The 23719-nt window shown below is 43.0% G+C and overlaps 1 protein-coding gene across 6 annotated transcripts in view; it reads left to right on the top strand.

Moving 5' to 3' along the window:
* The window catches only part of LOC134417270 (fatty acyl-CoA reductase 1-like), a 131110-nt gene that overhangs the window by 75456 nt on the left and 31935 nt on the right, over positions 1–23719 (top strand). For all 6 annotated transcript variants that reach the window (XM_063154312.1, XM_063154313.1, XM_063154314.1 and 3 more), the window contains exons 3-4: positions 19406–19581; positions 23082–23261. In XM_063154312.1, the coding sequence (XP_063010382.1) occupies positions 19406–19581; positions 23082–23261 (356 nt within the window). The remainder of the gene's footprint in view (positions 1–19405; positions 19582–23081; positions 23262–23719) is intronic.

Below are 23719 nucleotides of genomic sequence, written 5' to 3'. Positions count from 1 at the left end.
TACAGTCCAGCTTCTGCGTGTCTGTGTCCTGCACTTGGGATGGGGCTCCTACTTCATTGCTGTTATTTGGCGGATGTAATGGATTTGATGTGAGGTGATACCTTCATAATAGATGTGTTAGCTGGTTCAGTTCAATCTGATTAAACTCTCCCAGTCACCTACTTAGGTAAGGTAGATGGGATGAGTCGGAGTCAGAAAGATTAGGAGACATCTGTATGATTGGGAAAAGGCTGGAGGCAGAGGAAAGTATTTGAGGAGTATCACCCCTAACTCCCACATAAACATACTGCATGAAATCGGGGTCCAGGATGTGGGAGGGGAAGAAGGGCTGCCACAACATGATCCAGTTTTTCCCCATTCCCACTTCTTGCACAGGTCTTAACCTTTTGGTATTCTAGCAAGAGAGTGGGAGGAAGTGGGTTTCACAGGTTCACTTGTCCTCCAGAGTCAGTCCTTGAGCAATGGATATTGCTTTATAATAATAGTGAACAAAGTTACGGGTTTGTGTGTTGTCATGTCACCCTCGGGACTTATGTCACCCAGCTTGTTACAGTTGTTTCTTTCCTAATAGAAGAAACTGGTTGTAGGCGTAATTCTGCCATGGTGTGTGGGAGGAAGATCTTGGGGAACAGATGGTTCTTGGTGAACAGACTCTAGTGACTAAGACCGACTCTCAAAAAAGAATTAATCTATCAAGCTGATTTGCCGATGAACAGGAATAGGAAAAATGACCATAGTACAAGCGCAAAAATGAACGATGAAGGAAGGGTTGCCTGTTGTATGTTTGACAGCGGTATTTCTCCCTGATAAAGAAATTGCTTTTTAAAAGCTCCCTTATGGAAGGGATTCTCTAAGCTGTTTCTTTTTCAAATCTTAATGTATTTGCAATTGTGCACAAGAGGCCAGAAAACCAGACACTCAAAACTCAGAATGAAAAAAAAGAATTCTGCACTAGGAGAAACTTTGCATCCACACATTTGTGTCTGCCTGCTTGAAGGTGGAAACCATTAAGGATGGAAGACCCACCAATATGTACAGTTGGACAAATTCTTCACTAAAGCTCATTTCAGTCCACTAATGTTGATAAAAACACACTTATCCCTTAAAGGTCATGGTTTAAAAAATATGACTTTCATGACCAATACAAACAATGTCTGAGTGTGTGGATTAAAGTCTCTCCTCGTGAAACAGGTTTTCCTCTTCAAAAGAAGTACCCAGGACTGTGTGCTCAGTCTTGAGTAATCTCTTAAGAACTCCTTGTCGGCCATTTGATATGCTGATGTTTCATTTTCAGGTTGTTTAACAATCCCACCAGCTAGGAATTAGCATGTCAATTTTATCAGCGTGACACTTAAAGTACTTCAATGGAGTGGCCCTTTCTTATATGGCAATATTTGTTCAGGACTTCTTTGGTTGCTACATTGCTTGAAATGCAATTTTAGGTCTGTTAGGCCTGCAGACTCAGCACAGCTCAGAGGAAATTATTTAGAAGTCCATATCTAGGTCAAACTTTTCAGTTTAGGGCTGACTGCAGTGTAGGAGAGAGTTCCCAACCTCTTATGTTAACCAGCAGTCCAGGATATTCTGCTGCTGCTACTAAAAATATAGGAGACAAGACAGAATGTCACTTGGGTTTAATAGAAGGAGTGCTAAGCAGTCTGAGACTTAAATTCTCCTTCCCTTTGGCATTACAGTAAAAATGTCAATTTTTAAAATAAATGACTGTACATGCTCTAAACCATTCTTAGTATGAATAACTGATATCAAACTACAGGACTAATGACTATCGTTAAGTACAAAACAGCCAGCAATAATGTTTCAGAAGCTGTCCTGGTAAAATCATACCTAAGCTGGCAAGGTCTTTTGAGCAGCATGCAAGGAAATAACAGATTTCCATGGCTGCAATGCTGAACATAGATTGGCATTCTTCTGGAATTGGGCTTTAATCTTGGAGATGATCTCCTGAGCTGCCGTTTTTATGTGGTGGCACATCACTGATCTTCATACCCTGTGGGATACAGATGGCTCCAGCACTGTCAGTTTGTATATTAGTTGTTATTTTTCTTGGTTCAGAGAGTGATGATCAGATATTATTATATAAATTGAGCCTTTTCAAGAGATGCTTTTAGGCATGTGGGAGGGAAGGAAACAGAGTGTTTTGGAGAGTTATCTCTTCCAGTGTAAAAGGGAAGAAAATATTCTTGGTTTAGTACATTTTTACTCTCTCTGAATTAGACAAAATTGAAATGCTCTGAGTGATGACTTGGGCAAATGATGTGGAAGTAATAGCTGTGCTATTATCCCTGAAGAGGAGATGCCAAAACTGAATGCCTTTCATTTGAAAGGGGTGAGTTGCCATAAAATGTTCTACATAAGGAAAAAGGCATGGAATAGGATTTTCCTTGTCCTTTTGTCATAGTTCTGCTGACCTGGTGACTCAAAACCAATTTGCTGTGAAAATAAGTCTTAAATCAGCCTATCTGTGCGGTTAGAACACTCAGTTTGTGAGATACTTGGCCGTTAACTCAGATAGTGCTGGAGAATACAAAACACACATTCACCACTGGGTTGCATGCCACTTCAGAGGCCATTTTCTGCAGCTGCAGCACAGCGGTATTTCTCCTTTCTTGCTTGGGCACCCCATACAGCTGCTCAGGAGATACCGATTTGTGGGTGGTACAAAGGGTCTCAGAGAGCTGGAGATTCAGTGGTATGGCAACACCAAAAATGGGTTCTGCAAAAGAAAAGCACAGAGGAGGGTGGAGGGCCAGTGGAGTACGAGAGTCGCCCCATCACAATTATGACTTCAGCAGTGAAGGTGTGTTTGTGCTGTCATGGTTCCCTCAGGGATGACACCACAAAACAATTCCAGAATCTCTTCAATCAAAACACACCAGTGTGCTTGTAATTTTCCTGTACAAGTGTGAGAAGCAGAAATGTCATGAGCTGAGCACAAAAATTTTGTGAACACCGAGATTAGTATTTTTTCATTCTGTTACAAGTGCTTTGGAATTGCAGGTGTGATTTGGTGGGAGGATGAAGACTGAGACTAGCTGGGTGGGAGGCTGAGCATCCATCTGGAGGTGGGTTGAAGGCTGTTGCTGTTGATTGAAGGATAGAGCTGGTCTTTCAGGCTGGTGAGCCAAAGCAGGTAGCCATAGGTTAACTTATGAGCCTGGCTCTGCCCTTCAGGGTCCAGGGTTAAGACATAACCTGAATTAAGAGATTATGATGATGTTAACTTAACCAGTGCACTGCAAAGAGACCAATATAGCAATTAAATTACAACTAAGCTAGAAGCACACACAACTATAAAGATACTAATTATCATTACAATTATTATGAATCACATCCAACTTCTGCTGAGTTATAACTCTGTCTCCCTAACCACTTCAAGTCTACCGCGTCTTCCTCCACTGTCTCACACCAGCTCTTTTCAGATGAAGATATGATGGCAACTCCAGGAGGTTATCCAGTAGGGGTCTTTTAGACATCACTGTGGACTTGGATTCATCACCATTTGTAGGTGTCCACATTCCAGAAAAAAAAAAAAAAAAAAAAGAGCTCTGCCCTATTTTATTTTATACCTGATTTTATATCTTCCACATTTTCTATTTTTGTATGTTTGGGTTTTGGACCACGCTTGCACATCACTTCCTCCATCCAAACTCCTTTTAGACAGTGTATCCCCAGTTACTTTTTCTCCTAGTTGATCCCATTACTGCTGTATTCATACTCAAGTTTGGTGGGTTTTTCAATGCTGTTCCTCAGGCAGTCTTGATTTGTATAGTTTTACTTACATGGTTGCCTGGGTACAGGTGACTTTGAAGACTTTGCACCACAAAACTAGCCCTCCCAGCATCCAGTTCATGCTGGCATCATATTGTTGACCATATTAACTCACTAAGACAATTTGATTTTATTCTTGACTCTTCTACTCAGTTCTAATTAAACACAAGCCGTTTCTCCTCTTGTGCATGGTCTGCATAACACAGCACCAGATTAGCCCATTCATCACACTCTGGTTTTGTGCTCCTGCAGCTTGTTGTCCTTGAGCTGTTTTACTGGCTTTCCTCATTCTCAGGAGAAGTATTTTTTGGTACTCCATCAGGACCTTCTGCATACACCTTATCACACTGTGGTAGCTGTACTGTATGCCCTAGAGGTCCTAACTTTACAACCACGTAGTTTGGAGCAGATCATTAAGTATTGGGTTGGTTTTTTTCCCCCCGGAATTTGGAAAACCAATAGGCTGCCCCTACCCCGTAGCAAGACAGGTAGAGAAATGACCTGTACCTGCCTCAATTAAATACATAGTTAGGATATATAGGATAGCCTCATGCAAGTAGTATTTGCGAACATTGCGTATTTCCTACTTGTGTGGGCTGAGAGTTGCATTTCAATACCTCGGGATGGTTGGCTGAGGTATGTTCTGTTTGTTTCTCCTCTACTCCTTCTGCCACATTTTTTTCAATAGTAGATTAAAACTTTAAAAGTATTTATAATCTTATGGGACCACAGCCAAGGATACAGGCTCGTTATTGGTAATCCCTGCTCAGACAGATGGGGAGGCTTTTGTGTACAAAAAGCTTTTTGTTGTTCATAGAATCATAGAATTCCCCGAGTTGGAAAGGGCCCACAAGGATCATCAAATCCAACTTCTGGCCCTCCACGGTTTAACATGATTGGAAACATTGCTCTTTCTGGTGACATACGGTCAAGTGATTTCTTACACCTGAAGCATAATTAGCCCAAGTATTCACTTTTCTGCCTTGTATGGGCTGGGTAACATAAAATTAGTTGGTGCAACCTAGAGCTGGAATCTAAAGGCAGAGAGCATGAATTCCAGTTCAGCTTACATGGATTATCCTCTTTGGTCTCCCTTGGAAGCAGTATGAGTTGAAAATATACTTACAGAGAAAAGTAACTTTTCTCTTGATAAGTGTATTGAAAAATGCATGTAAGCATGAAAGATGTCTTGAGCCACAAATCCTGTGCTCAGAAAGCTTTAATATTCTGGCTTTAGCTGGAAGAATTAGTAGAGTGCCAGAGATGACAAGTTAGGCTTGTTGATTACCCTTCAGTAGTCTCTGAGGTGCCAAAGCAAGTAGTCTCTGAGGTGCCGAAGAAAGCTAAAACCTGAGCCTGGCTGAAGGACACTTGATACGGCTTTCTTGATCCTGTCTAAAACATATGTGTGTTTCTTTCCATAGTAAAATAATTGGATTTCTCAATTAAAAAAAAAAAACCAAAAACCAAAAAACCAAACCAAAAATAAAAAACCAACACAAAAAACCCAACAAAACACAGATAAAAGTCCTACCTGACTGCAGACAAAACTCATCTTTCCCAGCCTTAAAGAGGAGCAGTCTTGCCAGGTGTGTGAAACATCATCTGACTTACCTTTTACCATCAGGCCTGTCAGAACATTCTAGGGGGGTGCAATTGCAATAGCAGGAGAGGGAGAAATACTTCGGAGGGTGTAGCTGAGCTGTCTGTGGCAACACTCTGATCTTTGTACAGGGAAGTGAGTGACATCTGCTTCTGGTAGACGTGTTACTATCACAGACTGAGGGGAAATGGCCCTCCTGACAACAGGTATCTTTGTTGTGAAACAAGACAACACCTCCTGCTTGATGAAACCCAAGCAGCTGGAAAAGGGAGTCTGTGTGTCAAAAGGCTGCTACAGACTTCTTGGGACAACTCTGCCTTTTCCTTACATCCAGATAATTCGACAAAATTCAGTGGAATTGGTTTTTTTAATAGCTTTGTTTTGTTTTTACCCATGGCCAGGAATTGGTGAATTTTAAGAATGTTCATTATGGGCAGAACTAATTGATCCAAGCATTCATAAAAAAAAGTCCATATTTTGAATAACATGCAAACAGGTTGGATTCAGAGAAAAGATTTGAGCTGTGATTCTAGATGGGCTTCTACAACCATATTTAAAAGGTTTCTATGGATTCTTCTGAGAACTGGCCATAATTAGAGGCATTGGTTACAGTTTGTCTCCAGTAGCAGGGGTACTTGCAGAGCCAGATTGTGCTGTAAGTAGCAGACTCTATTTGGACAGATGGTTCTATCTTCTTAAAGAAGTTTTAATTTCCCTAAGCTGAAGGCTCCTTGGATGGAAATCAAGGATTACTTGTAACCGCCTTACTACCTTGCTTGCTTGGAATAGTGACACCACAGAAAATCGGTTTACAACAATTAAGACATCATTTCTTAGACGTTTTCTTAGAATATCAACTGTTTTCTTCTTCACTGGGTTGGTTTCTTGTTCACAAGGTCACTCACTGCTAGTAGTGTCCCTGCTCTTCCTATCAGTTTTCTAAATTGCATTAACTTCTGATAATCTCTCAGGGATTTTCCCATTTGTTTTCTCACTCTGTGTGCTGTCTGTAGCCTTACTGTCAGAATATGGTCCTACTTAAGGGATAGGAAGGAAAAAAGACAGGTGTTTCACGGGCTGGTATACCCCAACTTAGTGCTTTACTTTAAAGCACCCCTCAAAAAATTATGTTGTCATGATGAAGATAACAAAAATATATGTAGGATGACATATCTGACAAAATATTTGTGTCAGATGTGAGCACAAAAGAAAACTGCTGAAATGAGAAATTGTCCTAGGTAAATCACAAAATCATTGAATGGTTTAGGTTGAAAGGGACCATAAAAATCATCCAGTTCCTCTCCCTTTCATGGACCTTCCGCTATACCAGCTTGCTCCAAGCTCTGTCCAACCCGTGCCAAAACCTCACCACTCTCACAGGGAGGAATTTCCAAGAAAATCCCATCTGAACCTGTTGATGAGAACAAGAGGTTGCTGAGAACAAGGTCCAATGCAGCACCTCTCCTCATTGGCTCCTCTATCACCTAGAGAAGGAAGTTCTCATCAATGCATTCCAAGAACCTCCTGCAAAACTTCCATTTTTAATTGATTGTACTGTTTGACACATCCATAATACTGTTTGACGCATCCATAAATTCAATATCCTTAGCATGAATTTCAGTCACTGGGACCATCTGGCAGGAAGTGGCTCGCACTCATGCCAGAAAGCTTTCTTACCTTCCAAGACATCGTAGGGTATCTGTAGGTAAGATATCTGTTGGGAAAAAATGTGGTTCCAGGGTAACTCCTCACTTGTGACCAGTGACTTTTCTTTTTTCTGGTAATCTTGTAGCACAATTCATTTAGAAGCTATTATTCTGCTGTACTCGTTTCCCAGATGTTCAGCTCTCTGCACTTGATTGCCCTCTCGCTGCAATGTTTGAAGAATTTCTCTTTTATTTGAGTAGCTTTAAATATTTGATGCAATTTTCTTGATTTGTTCAGCTTCTACTGTGTGTGACATTAAAGGATTTTTAACTCCCTTTAGCCTTTTAATTAATGACGTGTGCCCACATTACCCCTGATTCTCTTAATGGTGATGTTCTGTGCTTTCTGGCGCGACAGGGTGAGGAAGTGCAGGACACCCACCCTAGGCTGCGATTTCTTTGGAGGAGCTCTTCGGAGGGGACCAAGTTGAGAAGTTTGCATCTCAAGACTTGCCTAGGAGCTGAATGACCCACATGTTTTGTCCTTGAAGCAAAATTTGGAATTGCATCCCAACGCTGTGTTTTATGCAGTGCTGCCTCCTCTGTGTCTGTGTGACAGCCATTATGCTCTCAAATTAGAAAGTAGATATTGGTAACTTTTTAAAATATCTTCCCGAGTCTTTCTTGGTAATTTCTAAAAGCATCTCTAAAAAGTAGGAGTCTGTGTTTGACACAGCCCTTAGTCCTGTCTGGTTATCCTCAGGAATTCAACAAACACTCCTGAAGTTCCCGAGTGTCCAAGCAAATCTGGCAGTGAAACATTGAAGATCTGTGATTAAAGGCAATGGGTATGGAAAAGCAGATAAAGATCCTGCATCTGGATAACTTTATACTTACTGATATTTCCAAGTCCATACAGTGATTCTCACAGCCAATGAAAGGTAATCAATTCTGCAAAGCAGGAACTGAGCAAGGGCACAGGGATCTGACTCCAGATGGGATTGCCGACATGTATAATCATCTGTGAGTACTTGTGGTCTGTCCGACCCCGACTGCCACAAGTGTCCCGAGTAGCGAAGTACCACTAAGCACAACCTGTGCAGGTGTCTCAGGCAGGCTCCCAGCTTCAGGCAAACTTAGCAAGCAGCTCAGCTCTTTAAGTGAGATCACTCTTTGGTGAGTTCAGCTCTTTAGTGATTTCAGTTCTTGCTAAGTGCCTTGGCGAATGCAGGGATGAGAGAGGAGAAGAGCTGTGTGAGGTTCCAGAGATGTGTCTTTATTGGCAGCCTCTGCAAAGGGTGACAGTGACAGCTCTTCTGCTGAACTGGGCAGAGGCAGGGGTTTATATAGGATATACGGGTTTTGGGAAACAGTCCAATAGTAAGGGTCGAGGTAAATATGACCTGTGGTCTTACAGAGAGATAATGAGGGTCCAAGGCGGAAAAGGGGTCTCTTGGTCCAGTCATCATGACTAGGCATTTCTTATCTTAGGCAACTGACTGCCTAAGATAAGAAGAGGCCTTGCAGGCCCTGTGGATGCTACAGACATGCTTTGGCAATTGACTCTTGTTTACCCATGGCCTCATTGGGGCATAGTTATGGAGAAGGGTGATGTCCTGGTTTAAGGCAAATTTGGTAGAGAATTTCCAAAGGAGGGGCCCTCCAGAAAGCAAACCCACATGGTTTCTCCCCCCAGCTGGTTCGGGAAGAATTCCTCGGAGAGAAGTGGAAAGAACCTGTTTATTAACAGGCACAGCACCCCCCGGCACACAAAATGAACAATACCGGATGACACCACTCTGAAAAAAGATGACAAATTCAGAAAGTCTCTCTCAGGAGTGGTCGCTGTGTTCTCAGTCCTTCTGGCCTGGGACAGCTGCTGCAGGCCACACGGTGCAAATTCTCGGTGTTTCCAGGTCCCAGTCTGGAGCAGGTTCAAGATGGTCAAAAAAAAAAGAATGGAGAAACAGTCCAGGAAGAATTTGGACTGTTTAGCTAAACTAGCTAATGAGCAGAAGCAAAAGCAAGCAGAAGCAGAGCAGAAGCAAGAGCAAGAGAGCAAAGCGAAAAGCAAAAACAGTGAAAGCAAAAGCCGCAGTCTCTGTGTCCCAGCCAGACTGATAAGAAAACCAAAGCAACACTTTCACTCTTCAGAGCCAGTCTTAAAGGTACAGAACATAATATCCAGCATTGACAGAATACATGAATGGGGATACAAGCATCATAATGTCACCCTAGGACAGTTGAGAAGGAAACTAGTCCTAGGAAATGAGTGGGAAGACACATTTTCAGTAGTTCCTATAGGAAAATCTCCAAGTGTTGCTGTTCTCCTTCCCTGCACTTACATTCTTCCCTGTCAAATACCAGTGCTGATCTCAAAGTACCACCCAGGGGCACCAGGAATATCTGTGATAAACAACAGAAAAGCCTCTTGTTCTATCCATGATTTGTCCACCCACATATAAGATGGTGCTAGAGACCATGGAAAGCTTTTCCATGTCTCTCAATTCCTTCATGCCCCTCTCCACAGTGTCTGACTTGGAAAGTGTTCCAGATTCACTGCTGTGTAATTCAAGTATTCTTGCTAGAAAACAGCAGGCTTGGTCAGCAGTCAATTTTTAAGAAAGCTGGCTATTCGAAACCACATCTCAAATAGCTGGATATACTTATTAGTCTTATCTGACCTTTACTGAAACTCTGTCCCTCTCTTTGTTTCTATAGTCTTCATCTTTTAAGTAATCAGCTGTTTTGTTTACTAGGTGTTGGTGGTGGGATCTGTATTTCCACTACATTAGCTCTACTCAGGGGAAAGTAATAGCTCTGGATTGAAGCATAAGCTGTTCGTTTTTCTGTAATGAGGAACGCTCTGCTGCCTGTTTTCCCACTGATGAGATGAGTTATGCTTTATTTGCAATGAGAAGAACTGTACTTTAAAGCAATTTTCTGAAGAGGAAATGAGACAGAGTGCAAAAAGGGGGGAAGAAAAGGCTCTGTACCAGTTCAAGCTCCCTGATCTACATTTTCACACATTGCTTGACTGAATAATCCTGGTGTTTATTGCTGCAAATTACCGGGCTAAAGATTAATTGCTTGCTAATTACTTTGAAGCTGCCCAGTTACATTTTAAATGGCAATTCTAAAGTAGTTGGGTACCTCCTTCCGTAAATGTATTAGAGGATTTTGTCAATGGCAAACACAAGTCCGATAAACCCTTTTAGCAGGACTAAACTACAGACATCAGGTGGTTTTTTAAGAGTTGTTTGCATGACTTTGGTGCCTTCAGTAGTTTAAATTTGTGACGATCACTGGTATATTTATGATGCTGATTGAAATCACCGAGGTATGGATGTACACCCTGGGATTGTTATTTTGTGTGTTTATATATAGGCTGCTCCCCTGTATTTGTACACCAATGCTCTTTTCAGAAGAGGAATTTCAAACACCCTGGGTTTAAAATTGCTCTACACAGCCAGTGAACACCTTTTTCTTTGAAGAAATTCTTGCCCTGATATTTAATTCCCTGGCCTGTGTCTCTATTAGGATAAATTATATATTTCCTTCACAAGGAGCAATTCTTGCCTATATTCTTTTGAATCATGCTAAGCAATCCCTTTCATTTCTTTATATGAGAGGTGGAAACTTTTGGTGCTTTTTTTTTTGCTTTCTTTTTTTTAATTGAACTCTCTCAACTTTTATGTTCTCATTGGTTCACCATTTATGAGTTCCATTTTGTGGAAATTCTCTGGATTTTCTCCACTTTAAAGGTTGTCATACAGTAATGCCTTGAAATGTTCATGTTGTAATGTAAATTATCAATCTTCCTAGAGAAGCCTGAGTTCCTGGCACCTATTAAACACACCCGAGGAAAAAAAGGTTGCCACACTTAAAATCTTGGCCACACTTAAAAACTTGACACTTTCTGGGTCACTCACCGATCACCAGTCACCACTGTCCACCAGTGCAGTGGGGTAGAGGGAGATGCAGGAGTACTGTCCAAAAAGGAAAGGACTACCCAGGCCTTTGAGAAGGCTTTGACAAGACTAAATTCATGCAAGTTATTTTTTTAAAGTGGACCATGGATTAGGCACTCTACTTTTCATTACTTTGTATTTACTTCACTGAAAATGCCTCCCGAGAAAGATGCAAAGCCTTTGGCATTTTACACAGTGGTTCCTTTATTTTTCAGCTGTGCTGTTCCACAGATGTGCAATTCACCCTTTTTTGAGGTTTTTGTATCTTTGTGGCATGGAAAAAATTCTGATTGAAGGATTTTTAGGCAGAAACCTCTCTGAATTATTACATCCTTTAAGGTAAGAGCAGAGAATACCAAGAGCTGCAAAAATCCTTCAGAAGGGGAAGTCTGAACTTAGGAGAGCAGGAATAGGGAAAGTGTCCATCAGACAGACTCAACTAGAATGTTGGGAGAAATTCCAGATGTCCTGTTTTCACATTTTTGACAATGTATAGTGAAATCACAGAGATTTGATTAGTATTATAAATGGGAATTGCCTGATTATAAAATGACAAATAAGAAATTTTCCCCTCTGTTGAGGGGCAGCACAGCCCATGCTGAACTTACGTCTATTTTGAGGTTAAAAATAGCAGCATTAAGATGCTCAAAAAGACACTGAAATCAGGGTAACATTATTACTGATTTCCCTGAATTTCATTAATGTTGGATAACTTGACAGTCAAAGGCCTTTCCTTTCTCTCTCTCACTGATTTTGTAGCAATTCCTGTATCCCTTCAGAAGTGCTGCTGACCTGCCTAGTTTTACATTCTAAAAAGTTTTGGCTTCTAAAAAAAAAAAAAGACAGAACAATCCTTAGGCCTCACACAGTTACTGGGGATTTATTATTTATGCTCTTGGTGAGTTTCATCAGGATTTAGAGATGCAGTTACTATTTACCTTCAGACTAAGCATCATCTTTATATTAAGTACTCCTTGAGTGTAGGAAGCAGTATAAAATAAGCTGCATTTATTTTGCCTTTAAATCTTGCCCCATTTCCCTGTAAAGCACTGAAAAGTCTGAACCCTTCAGCTTCCATAAAAGAAGCAGCAGACTTCAACTAAAAAGCTGCTCCCATTATCTGATTTAATGGTGACAATATACCGAATGTTCCTGTGGAGCAGAAGGTTTCCAAAGCAGTGTGCTGACTTGTGTGCTTGCATTTGGAAATTGCCTTCATCTTTCAGAGGAATGCAGCGAATCATTGGAGGGATGAAAAGCTGCAGCAGCTGAGTGGCACGTGGTAGCAGCAGGCACAGAGGCTGAAGGGGATATTAACTGCAGTGGGAATATCAGGAGGAGATGTAGGAAGAATTTAGCTGCCCAAGACTGGTACAGAAATACTACTCTTACTTTATATGCCATGATGGAAATGGACAAAGGGCTGATTTATTCTTTCTCTGCCTTTGCATTATTTGCATTATATGCCAAACAAGTAGAAAATAACTCTCATTTTGTGGTATTTTGCACTCTCTGCAACAGAACAAATGCAAATGATTATTTCTGAGAGTCCCACATGACTCTCAGAAGCTTTGGTACCACGTCTCTCTTTAGCTTTGGTCTCATGTGTGTTCTCTGAGAAACCTTTCCATTTGTGTCCCATTAGGGTTTGCTGTCATCTCTCAGGAGATGATGCGTGTTTGGAAAGCCAGTGTAGCATCTTGTTAGAAAAAAAGCTTTTTGCAGACATTAGGGCTGTCAGTGCCTGGGAATTCAGTTCCTACAGTCCAGCCAGCTCTCACCAACACCTTTGCCCATTAATAACTCTCTCTAGAGATCTATTTTCTGGCCTAGCCACACTGATAAAAGATGTGTGCACTCAGGTGCAATGAGAACAGTGAAATGGCTTTGTCTTGTCCTAACCTGGGCTAAAGTTTATGAAGGATATGCAGCTGTGGGGCAATTTAAAATGAGTGTAGAGTGTGGTACATAATAGAGAAGGCTAATGATTCTTTTATCACCTCTTTATCCGTAAAAACCTCAAGGTTTATCTAGATTTCCTTGTCAGATAAGCGGAAAGATGATAATCCCTTAGTCAAACAGAAAAAGTACTGCTGTTAGGATAAGTTTAGTCTTTCTTGGGTCTCTTAGAATGTTTAATTTGTGTCACACAATTTCTGCTTGTACATAAGCACTGGGCACATCAAAGGCAGAAGAAACTCTAAGAAAACAAGAGGCCATGGTAGTAAAGATAGTTCCAAGCTCGGCATGACTGGTGTATAGGCTACAGAAGAGGGGAAACACCCCAAAAACACGGAACTACTGAAAAGTCAGCTGGTCCATCCTCCTTCTCCAATGTTCAGTTGTTCCCTGCCTTTACTGGCACTGCTTATCTAGACAGGTTTTAAGGGTGTCCAGAGGTGGTGTGATTCGTCCTTTGTATCCCTCAGTAAACTCTCTCAGTATTAGGTGTTCCTGATAGTAGACTTGTTACCTTGGAGGTGTGATTATCCTTTGCAATCTAGATAATACCTCTTCAGATCCCACAGCCATTCTATTCTATTTTCTGTTAATTCTTTCCACCTTTCATGATGTCACTTTGCTCCACACTCCCTCCAAAAAAAAAAAAAAAAAAACAAGGAAAGGAAAGGAAAGGAAAGGAAAGGAAAGGAAAGGAAAGGAAAGGAAAGGAAAGGAAAGGAAAGGAAAGGAAAGGAAAGGAAAGGAAAGGAAAGGAAAGGAAAGGAAAGGAAAGGAAAGGAAAGGAAAGGAAAGGAAAGGAAAGGAAAGGAAAGGAAAGGAAAGGAAAGGAAAGGAAAGGAAAGGAAAGGAAAGGAAAGGAAAGGAAAGGAAAGGAAAGGAAAGGAAAGGAAAGGAAAGGAAAGGAAAGGAAAGGAAAGGGGAAGGATTGTTGTATTGCATGAAATAGTTATTTAGTTATTTCCACTGGGTGTTTGGTAATTTGCACTGTTTACATAATTTGTATCCTATCATCACATGATCTTCCCCTTTCCTCCCCTAAGTGTCAGCCTTGGTGGTCTCCTCCTGGTTTGCCCCTCCCATCACCCCACCTCACTTGTATCCCATTGGCTGTAGCTCCCTTCCTCCGCCCCCCTTCCCCCACCTCGGGAGAAGGCCACTCCCTCTTTTCCACACGGGAAGTCACCTGGACCACCTGATGTCTTCTATTAATAGAACAGGACTTTGTTCCCGAGAGGAGAAGAGCGCCTTCTGTCTTTTGCCATTTGTCCTATGTAAGATCATGAGTTTTGTCCTATGTAAGATCACAAGGGCTAGGGTCCATAGCTAGCCATATTAGATCTGAACAGCCCACTAGGCATGAATTCTTACAAAGCGAAAAGCAAAAGCAGTGAAAGCAAAAGTCGCAGTCTCTGTGTCCCAGCCAGACTGATAAGAAAACCAAAGCAACACTTTCACTCTTCAGAGCCAGTCTTAAAGGTACAGAACATAATATCCAGCATTGACAGAATACATGAATGGGGATACAAGCATCATAACGTCACCCTAGGACATTCCACCCCTTCTCCCCATATCATCAACATACTAGCACACATCGTGCATTTATTTGCACAAAATTTCCAAAATTTACAAGCAATACCCATCATGCCCTCATCACATCCCCACACTGGACACTGAATCCAGGCCCTATACTACAGAGCTGCAAGATTCCCCCTTTCACATTAAGCATTCAAAGCTCCATCTATCACTTGCTCAGACCTCCAACGCTTGCACATTTCCTTCTCCATCTTCCACTTGCCCAGACCTTCAACACTTACACATTTCCTTCTATCTCATGTCTGTATGGTTTAATATACAGACAATGGCAGTAACATCCAATGAATAGTGATATTGCATATCATTCTCACCCCACAATCAGATCTCCCTGAGGTACACATCGTGTTGTTCCATCTCTTTGCATTATCCACCATGAGCAACCTGGTCCCTGAGCAAAGACGACCCCACAAATGGGTTTGTCTGTACTCAAGGCAGAATTGATCCACACAGTCTTCCCTAACAAACCTCTGACGTACCACTGGGACTTTATCTACTACATTCAGGGACTCAGACTGGGCAGAACCTGCTCAGTTGGTGGAACCTTGGGTGTTAACTAACCAGGTGGCCATTGCTAAATGCTGCTCCCAATTTTTGAAAGATCCCCACCCAAAGCTTTCAGCTGGGGTTTCAGTAGTCCATTATACCTCTCTACTTTTCCTGCAGCTGGTGCATGGTAGGGGATATGGTAGACCCACTCAATGCCATGTTCCCTAGCCCAGGTGTTGATAAGGCTGTTCTTGAAATGAGTCCCATTGTCCGACTCAATCCTCTCAGGGATACCATGCCTCCAATGGACCTGCTTTTCAAGGCCCAGGATGGTGTTACGGGCAGTAGCATGAGACACAGGGTAGGTTTCCACCATCCAATGGTGGCTTCCACCATGGTCAGCACGTAGCGCTTGCCCTGGCGTGTCTGGAACAGTGTGATGTAGTCAATCTGCCAGGCCTCCCCATACTTGTACTTGGACCACTGCCCACTGTACCACAGGGGCTTCACTCGCTTGGCCTGCTTGATGGCAGAACACGTCTCACAGTCATGGATAACCTGTGAAATACTGTCCATGGTTAAATCCACCCCTCAGTCTCGTGCCCACTTATAGGTGGCATCTCTGCCCTGATGGCCTGAGGCATCATGGGCCCATCGAGCTAGGAATAACTCTCCCTTGTGTTCCCAATCTAGGTCTATCTTGGACACTCCTATCTTTGCAGCCTGATCTACCTGCTCATTGTTTTGGTGCTCCTCATTGGCTCTACTCTTGGGGGCATGGGCATCTACATGGCGGAATTTCACAGGTAGCCTCCCTACCCTGGTAGCAATGTCTTTCCACTCTTCAGCAGCCCAAATTGGTGTTCCTCTACGCTACCAGTTAGCCTTTTTCCACCTCTCCAGCCATCCCCACAGAGCATTGGCTACCATCCATGAATCAGTGTAGAGATGGAGCTTTGGCCATTTCTCTGTTTCTACAATGTCCAGGGCCAGTTGAACGACCTTGACTTCTGCAAGTTGACTTCATCCACCTTCTCCTTCAGTAGCTTGTGCAATCTGTCGTGTGGGGCTCCATACAGTTGCTTTCCACTTCTGGTTCATCCCTACAATGCAACAGGAACTGTCAGTGAAAAGAGCATAGCGTGTTTCCTCTGGTGGCAGTTGGTTATATGGAGGAGCCTCTTCAGCCCGTGTCACTGGTTCTTGTTCTTCATCTGTGACACCAAAATTCTCACCTTCAGGCTAATTTGTAATTACGTCCAAAATCCCAGGGCAATTCAGTTTACCTATATGGGTGCAGTGTGTGATAAGAGCAATCCACTTGCTCCATGTGGCACTGGTGGCATGGTGGGTAGAAGGAACCTTGCCTTTGAACATCCACCCCAGCACCGGTAGTTGGAGTGCCAGGAGGAGTTGGCTTCTGTACCAATCGCCTCTGAGGCGGCTTGGACTCCTTCATAGGTAGCCAAGATTTCCTTCTCTGTTGGAGTGTAGTTGGCTTCAGAGCCTCTGTAGCTTCAACTCCAAAATCCCAGTGGTTGACCACGAGTGTCCCCAGGCACCTTCTGCCAAAGACTCCAGGACAAGCCATAGTTCTCGGCTGCAGAGTAGAGCATGTTCTTCACATCTGGTTCCGTCCTGACTGGGCCCAGAGCTACTGCATGAGCGATCTCCTGCTTGATCTGGACAAAGGCTTGTTGCTGCTCAGGGCCCCACTGGAAATTGTTCTTCTTGCAGGTGACCAGGTAAAGAGGGCTCACGATCTGACTGTACCCAGGAATGTGCATCCTCCAAAAGCCTATGGCACCTAGGAAAGCTTGTGTTTCTTTCTTATTGGTGGGTGGAGACATTGCTGTAACCTTGTTGATGACGTCTGTAGGAATCTGACGCTGTCCATCTTGCCACTTCACTCCCAGGAATTGAATCTCCCTTTACTTTGCTCTTTTTAATGGCAAAACCAGCTCCCAGGAGGATTTGGATGATTTCCTTCCCTTTCTCAAACACTTCCGCAGCTGTGCTCCCCCACACAATGATGTCATCAATATATTGCAGATGTTCTGGAGCCTCACCCCTTTCTAGTACAGTCTGGATCAGTCCATGGCAGATGGTAGGACTGTGCTTCCACCTCTGGGACAGTCGGTTCCAGGTATACTGCACTCCCCTCCATGTGAAAGCAAACTGAGGCCTGCATTCTGCTGCCAGAGGAATGGAGAAAAATGCATTGGCAATGTCTATAGTGGCATACCAGTTCACTGCCTTGGACTCCAGCTCGTACTGGAGGTCTAATATGTCTGGCACGGCAGCACTCAGTGGTGGAGTCTCTTCATTCAATGCACGGTAGTCCACAGTCAATCTCCATTCTCCTTCAGATTTTTGCACAGGCCAAATGGGGCTGTTGAAGGGTGAGTGGGTCTTCCTGACCACCCCTTGGCTCTCCAGTTCTCGGATCATCTTATGGATGGGGATCACACATCTTGAGTGGTTCTATACTGTTGTCGATGCACTAGGGAAGTGGCAATTGGCACTCGTTGCTCTTCTCCCGTCAGGCATCCTACTGCAGATGGATTCTCAGACAACCCAGGCAAGGTGTTCAATTGCTGGATGCCCTCTATGACTACAGCTGCTATCCCAAATGCCCACTTGAGTCCTTTTGGATCTTTGAAATACCCACTTTGAAGGTAGTCTATGCCCAAAATACATGGGGCCTCTGGGCCAGTCACGATAGGATCTTTCTTCCACTCATTCCCAGTCAGGCCCACCTCAGCTTCCACCAAAGTGAAATCCTGTGATCCCCCTGTCACACCAGCAATAGAAACAGACTCTGTCCCCACATGTCTTGACGGAATTAATGTACATTGAGCACCAGTATCAACCAAAGCTTTGTATTCTTGTGGTTCAGATGTGCCAGGCCAACGAATCCACACAGACCAGAAAACACGATTTTCCCTGGCCTCTACCTGGCTAGAGGCAGGGCCCCTCTGAGGCTGGTTATCCTTCTTTCCCTGGGCATATGTCTTGGATTTCCTTCAAGGGGATCAGACATGTCATCATCATCATACCTGGAAGTTCAGCTATGGGTCACTGGGGCTACTTTCCTTCTGGTGGCTTCATTCAATTCACACACCCATCATGCCAGAAGAGCAGTAGGTTTTCCATCCCACCTCCTCATGTTTTCTCCGCAATCATGCAGATAGAACCTCAGCTCGTCGGGTGTACCTTCTCTCACCATCTGGGAAACGTCTGCCTTGGATACCAGAATCTCTGATCTGTACTGCAGAGATTTGGAGAAGGTTTTCTTTAATCTCCTCTCTGAGCTTCTTGTGATTCTCCTCTATCTTATCCTCTAAGTTCTACAGACGTATTTCTACCGCTGTGATTCTGGCATGTGTTGGGCCATGTACAGCATCTGCATGTGCTCAGAGCTTCCTTGCCATATCCAGCACAGTCTCATCCCTCTTCATTATGGCTAAGGCAGAAGCATATTCATGTGGCCCAAGTCGCACAAGTTTTTGCCACATCACAGACATGCATGGTCCATAGCTAGCCGTATTAGATCTGAACAGCCCACTAGGCATGAATTCTTACAAAGGATCTTGTTGTACTTAACGGTTTCTATTAATTCAGTTGAAATGGCTCAAATATAATATTGCAGAAATATATCTTGGAGAGACCTATGGATCTTGTTGGAAGAAAAGAGCTGGAAGATGTCTTTAGAGGCCATCCAGCTCCACACATGTTCAGTTTATGCAAAACTGCTGGTGGCACTCAGCAGCTTCAGCAGTGGGGATTATTGGGATGCCCCATCCTTGCATCCCAAAAGCAGGTCCCCACTGGACTTCTCTGACATGAACTAAGAGTGACAGTAGACAATGAGCAGCAAAGGAAGAGGAGGAGGAGGAGGAGGAGCAACCCTGCCCAGTTCCCCTCCTCTCTACAAGTCATTTGTAGAACCATCTTGCCTGGGTAAAGCTGCACTGGCTTTCCCACTCCATACTCTGCCCTCTTGCTCTTTAGCTCCTGTTTTGGTCCTACAGCCAGCCCTCAAGGTCAAGTAGCCAGTGGTTGCAAGAGATGTGGATACTGGGGAGTTTTGGTGGCTCTTTGAGGAAATGAGTGGTGGCAGAGAAGATTCATTAATCTCTTCAGAGCAATGCTTTACGACCTATATTTTTGTTCTGTTTCCCTTAGGAGGGAACAAGTGAATGGATTATTTAACCATCTCACCTGTGTCATTCCCCAGACAGGAATTCTCTTTTGTGCCAGTTGCATTGATTGATGTGATCAGACTGGCTGTTAATCAAAGCGATCTCAGCAGCCTAATTTTGTACCTGATCTCTCTCTGTTTGTGCTTCAAGGTTTTTGACAGGGTCCGAGAAGATTGCCCTAATTTCCACGAGAAGATTAAGCCTATTAATGCTGAACTCACTCAGCCCAAGCTGGCCATCAGTGCTGAAGACGAGGAGGAGCTTCTGACCCGGGTCAATGTTGTCTTCCACTGTGCAGCCACAGTTCGCTTTGACGAACCCCTCAAGTACGTCCTGCTTTTCTATGTTTGCTGAGCAGGATCAGAGTGCACCATGGCACTGCCCAGAGCATCCCTTGCATGGCTGCAGTGCTGACTCCCCTGTCCATGTTCGTGCTCCCCATGGTTCTGTGCTGAACATGGAAGGAGTGTGCTCTGAAAATGCCGTGTGTGTGTGTGCGTGCGCACACACGTCAAACTTGGTGCAGTCCCACGGGAACAAATGGAAGAACTGCAGGATTGAGTTGTAAGACTGTAAGGAAGTTAAGTATGACCTAAAACTGGGGTGAGGAAAAGTGTGGTTGAGGTTGTTAGGGAGATGTTTTGGCAGAGCTGCAGACAGAGAAACTGTGTTGTGTCCGTCTCTAAAGCTGGTGTTGTTAATGGCCTTTCTTTGTCACTGAGTAGCTGGAGAGGAAAATGAGCTGTGGTTTGAGAAAACAGCCCATCACAACCTTTAAAATACCCAACTCCCACTGTAATTAACTGTTTACAATGAGTGCTTGGTTTCTGAAGGAGTTCCCTTGGGAGTGCCTGTCCAGGGAGGCTTTTCCATTAAAAAAAAAACAGCAGAAATAAGCCACTGAAACAAGATTAGATGTGTAAATGCTTCTGTGCAGATTATCCATTTCAGCAAACCGAGGTAGATGATCTGCATTGCCAGATCTTAATAGTCTTCTGAAAAAACACTAAAGCTGTCATAGTAGAAAACAATTTGTAATATCAGTCTTTATTTGCTCATAGGCTAAAGAGATATCCACTATGTCCACCATAATTATTTGCTTTTTAGAACAACTAATTAGAGAAACACCAGAAAGAAAGCAGCTCTTGATGTGATCTTGAGCCAGTATGTGAGTAGCCACAAATGTTGTTAAATCAATGCACAAATGAACACAATTTAAAAATAAGTTTCAGTGGCATGAAACATCAAAGGGAAACCACATTTTTAATATGGAGGATAGCTAGAAAGAAGCTAAAAGTTCAAAAGGTAATCAGCTTACAGGCAATGGAAAAACTAAAGACTGTATGTGATCTGTCAAAATCTCTCCAATCTCTCAAGGAAAATTATGATTAGAAGGCAAAATATGAGAAGTTATTCAACTCAAATTATTTCTGACTGAATAATAAAATATATCAGATGGGTAAAAGTTTTAGCAAGTTAAATGTGAAAGCACAATATTGCTGCTTAGTTACGAATGTTAAGCAAAAACTTGGTGATGACACAAAAATATTTTTCACATGATAGAAGCTCGAAGATTACGACAGAATATGTAAAGCCAATAGATAAGGAGGAGGGCAAAAGCATTGCTGTGAAGATACTGGAGAAACAGCAGTGGAGACACCAAAAGAATTATTGGCATCAACATGCGGTACATTTAGAAAATTCTCCAGATGGAACTCTTGAGGGCAGAAATCAGAAATTGTAATTGTGTTATATTGAAATATTAATAGATGCTGATTTCATAGAAGTAGAAGTAAATAATGATAAAGCAAACAACAAACTGCCAGTGTTAGAGATATTCCCTATGAAGGATGAAATATATGGTAGGGATAATTCATGCTATTAATGTATGATGTAAAATATTGTAAAATCCAAAAACTATGTCTCTGACCATCCCGGCCGAGAGCTGCTATCTATTCAGATTACGAGTTCTCGGACACAAGTTAAGATAAGGAGTGACGCCTTAACATAAGAATAGAAGCTTCCAGGGCGATGATCACCGGTATCCTGAGTCGTTGGGAGCCACCCAAGAGCGATTATCACCCTGCCGATTGCATCTATCAAGATAGTCAGCGGAGCCAACCTGATGCATCTGAATCCATGGCTTCCCCGGAGCCCATTGACGCTGACTACACACCTGGAACTGGCTTTTGTCCAGCTCTGCACATGGAAAGAAACAGCAATGCATGTGAAGAGACACAAAGGAAATTCAGTCTTCTTTGCCTCAGGCACAATAAACTGCATAAAACCTCGCTGCACGAAGGAGAATTTGTGAATGTGGGAGACTCTGACACTCGAGGGGTCAGGTCCAGGTCCACCCAGTGCTCATCCTGGACTCAACGCTGTCTCTTTGGCTGTGGTGGTCTCGGAGACCGAAATTCGGTCGTGCAGACAAATTAATAAATCTTTGCTAAATTTTTGATAATTTTGGCTCACAACTTGATCATTTTATAACAAAGGCTAAAGAACTCTGAGCAACTCAGCAAAAATCCATGCCAGGCCCATATTATGAGCACAGTTCTGTTCATCACTTCTCAGAAGGGGTGCAGTTAAACAGAAATGTGCATGGAAAAGTAAATTTTATCTGAAGGGTAGCTCACATAAAAGTATTCATCCTGATAGAAGGGCAGGAGGAAATAGAAATCTACAGAAAATGCTGCACTTTAATAGCAGTGTGTGAAAAATATCTCTAGCTTTAGATACAGTGATCCAAATATTGATTGTACTCTTCAGCTGATGTTTGCATTCCTTTGGGCTATTTATATTTTCTCTTCAATGTAAGTAAGTTTTTTTATTATACACTGTGCTCGATGGCATAATTCCAAACATTGTGCATGTCTTTGAAAGCTTCTACTCCTGGGCTGAGCAGATTGCATATGCCTGTCTTCTCCCTCCTGTGCAGGAAAGTGTCGCTATTCCAATACAAAGCAAGCAACAGAGTGTGTTGGTTGAAATGTGTCACAGATTGTCTCTAGGACAATTTCTAGCAATGCTGAGTGCTTAAAGGCCAGCATTGCTAACCAGGACATTCTTATGCTTATCACTTCTCATCTCCATTCCTTGGGAACTTAAGCTGTTATCTTTAATGGTGTCTTCTTTGATAATGAGTAGCTTCAAACTGAATGAGAGTAGGTTTAGATTGGATATTAAGAGGAAATTCCATACTATAAGGCTCCTGAGGCTCTGGCAAAGGTTTCCCAGAGCACCTGAGGCTGCCCCATCCCTGTAAGTGTTCCAGGCTAGGATGGAGGGGGCTCTGAGCAATCTGGGATGGTGGAAAGTATCCCTGCCCATAGCAAGGGAGTGGGACTGGATGATATTTAAGGTTCCTTCCAAGCCAGGTCATTCTGTGATGCTATGAATCTGTTTTTCTGGGCCCAATGACCCTTTCCTGCTTTCTGAAACCATGTGTTCTTCTGGTTTAGCAGCAGTCTCTCCAGAGAACAGTGAATGTGTACCGTAGGAGCCACAGTGCCTCAGGGCTTAGAAATACATGTTCCAGGGAAGGGTGATCAACATGTCACATTTAGAGATGTTAGTGAAGTCTTAATTGTGACCCTTCAAATTGAGTAAAAGTATTTGAGAGACATTCAGTGTCCAGAACAGCAAATCCAACAGCATTGCTTTCAAAGCTGGTTTCACACTTGCATTTCAGTGACACTTTCTGCTCCACCGTGCCCCCTGCTCTCCCTGACTTTCCTTTCTGTGGTGAGGTTTGGATAAAGCTCAGCCTTTATATGTTCTTCCCAGTGAAATGCCTTTTGCTTATTTCCCCTGCATTCCTTAGACATGCCCTGCAGCTGAACGTGATGGGCACGCAACGGCTCCTCGAGCTGGCCCGGCAGATGCGGAACCTCGAGGCCTTCATCCACATCTCCACTGCTTATGCAAACTGCATCCGGAAATGCATCGAGGAGATCATCTACCCACCCCCAGCCGAACCCCAGAAGCTCTTTGATTTAGTAGAGTAAGTAGGAACCACATTGTCCCTTCCAGTGCTGGCTTCCCTTCATCCTGCAGCAGACTTGGGAGCTGTTCCCAGGATCGGGTGGGATTTCTGTCAGAAGTGCTGTTACTGCTGTTTCTTTGTGGTTTTTTTAAGACTCTGATTTAATGAGAGTCCAGTATTAATTTCTGCAGGAGTGTATTTTCTCCCAGGAATGGAGTTGCTGCTTTCTGTAACGCTCAGCTCTGCTGCTGCCTTTGTAAGAATTCATTTTTTTCCATGCACCTTTTTTTTTATCTTTTCAGCTTCCCACCATTGTTTCCACTTCTTTGAGAAATCCTGTGGTATTTAACTGGAGTTATATGAGGATGAGTAAGAAACAGGCTTTTTTACATAGTTCAGTGTGAATCATTTAGGTTTGAAAAGACCTCTAGGATCACCAAGTCCAAGCTTTGACTGATCACCACCTTGCCAAATAA

The sequence above is a fragment of the Melospiza melodia genome, chromosome 4 (genome assembly GCF_035770615.1).
Source record: "Melospiza melodia melodia isolate bMelMel2 chromosome 4, bMelMel2.pri, whole genome shotgun sequence".
NCBI lineage: Eukaryota > Metazoa > Chordata > Aves > Passeriformes > Passerellidae > Melospiza > Melospiza melodia.
This window is presented reverse-complemented; position numbering and strand designations above follow the sequence as displayed.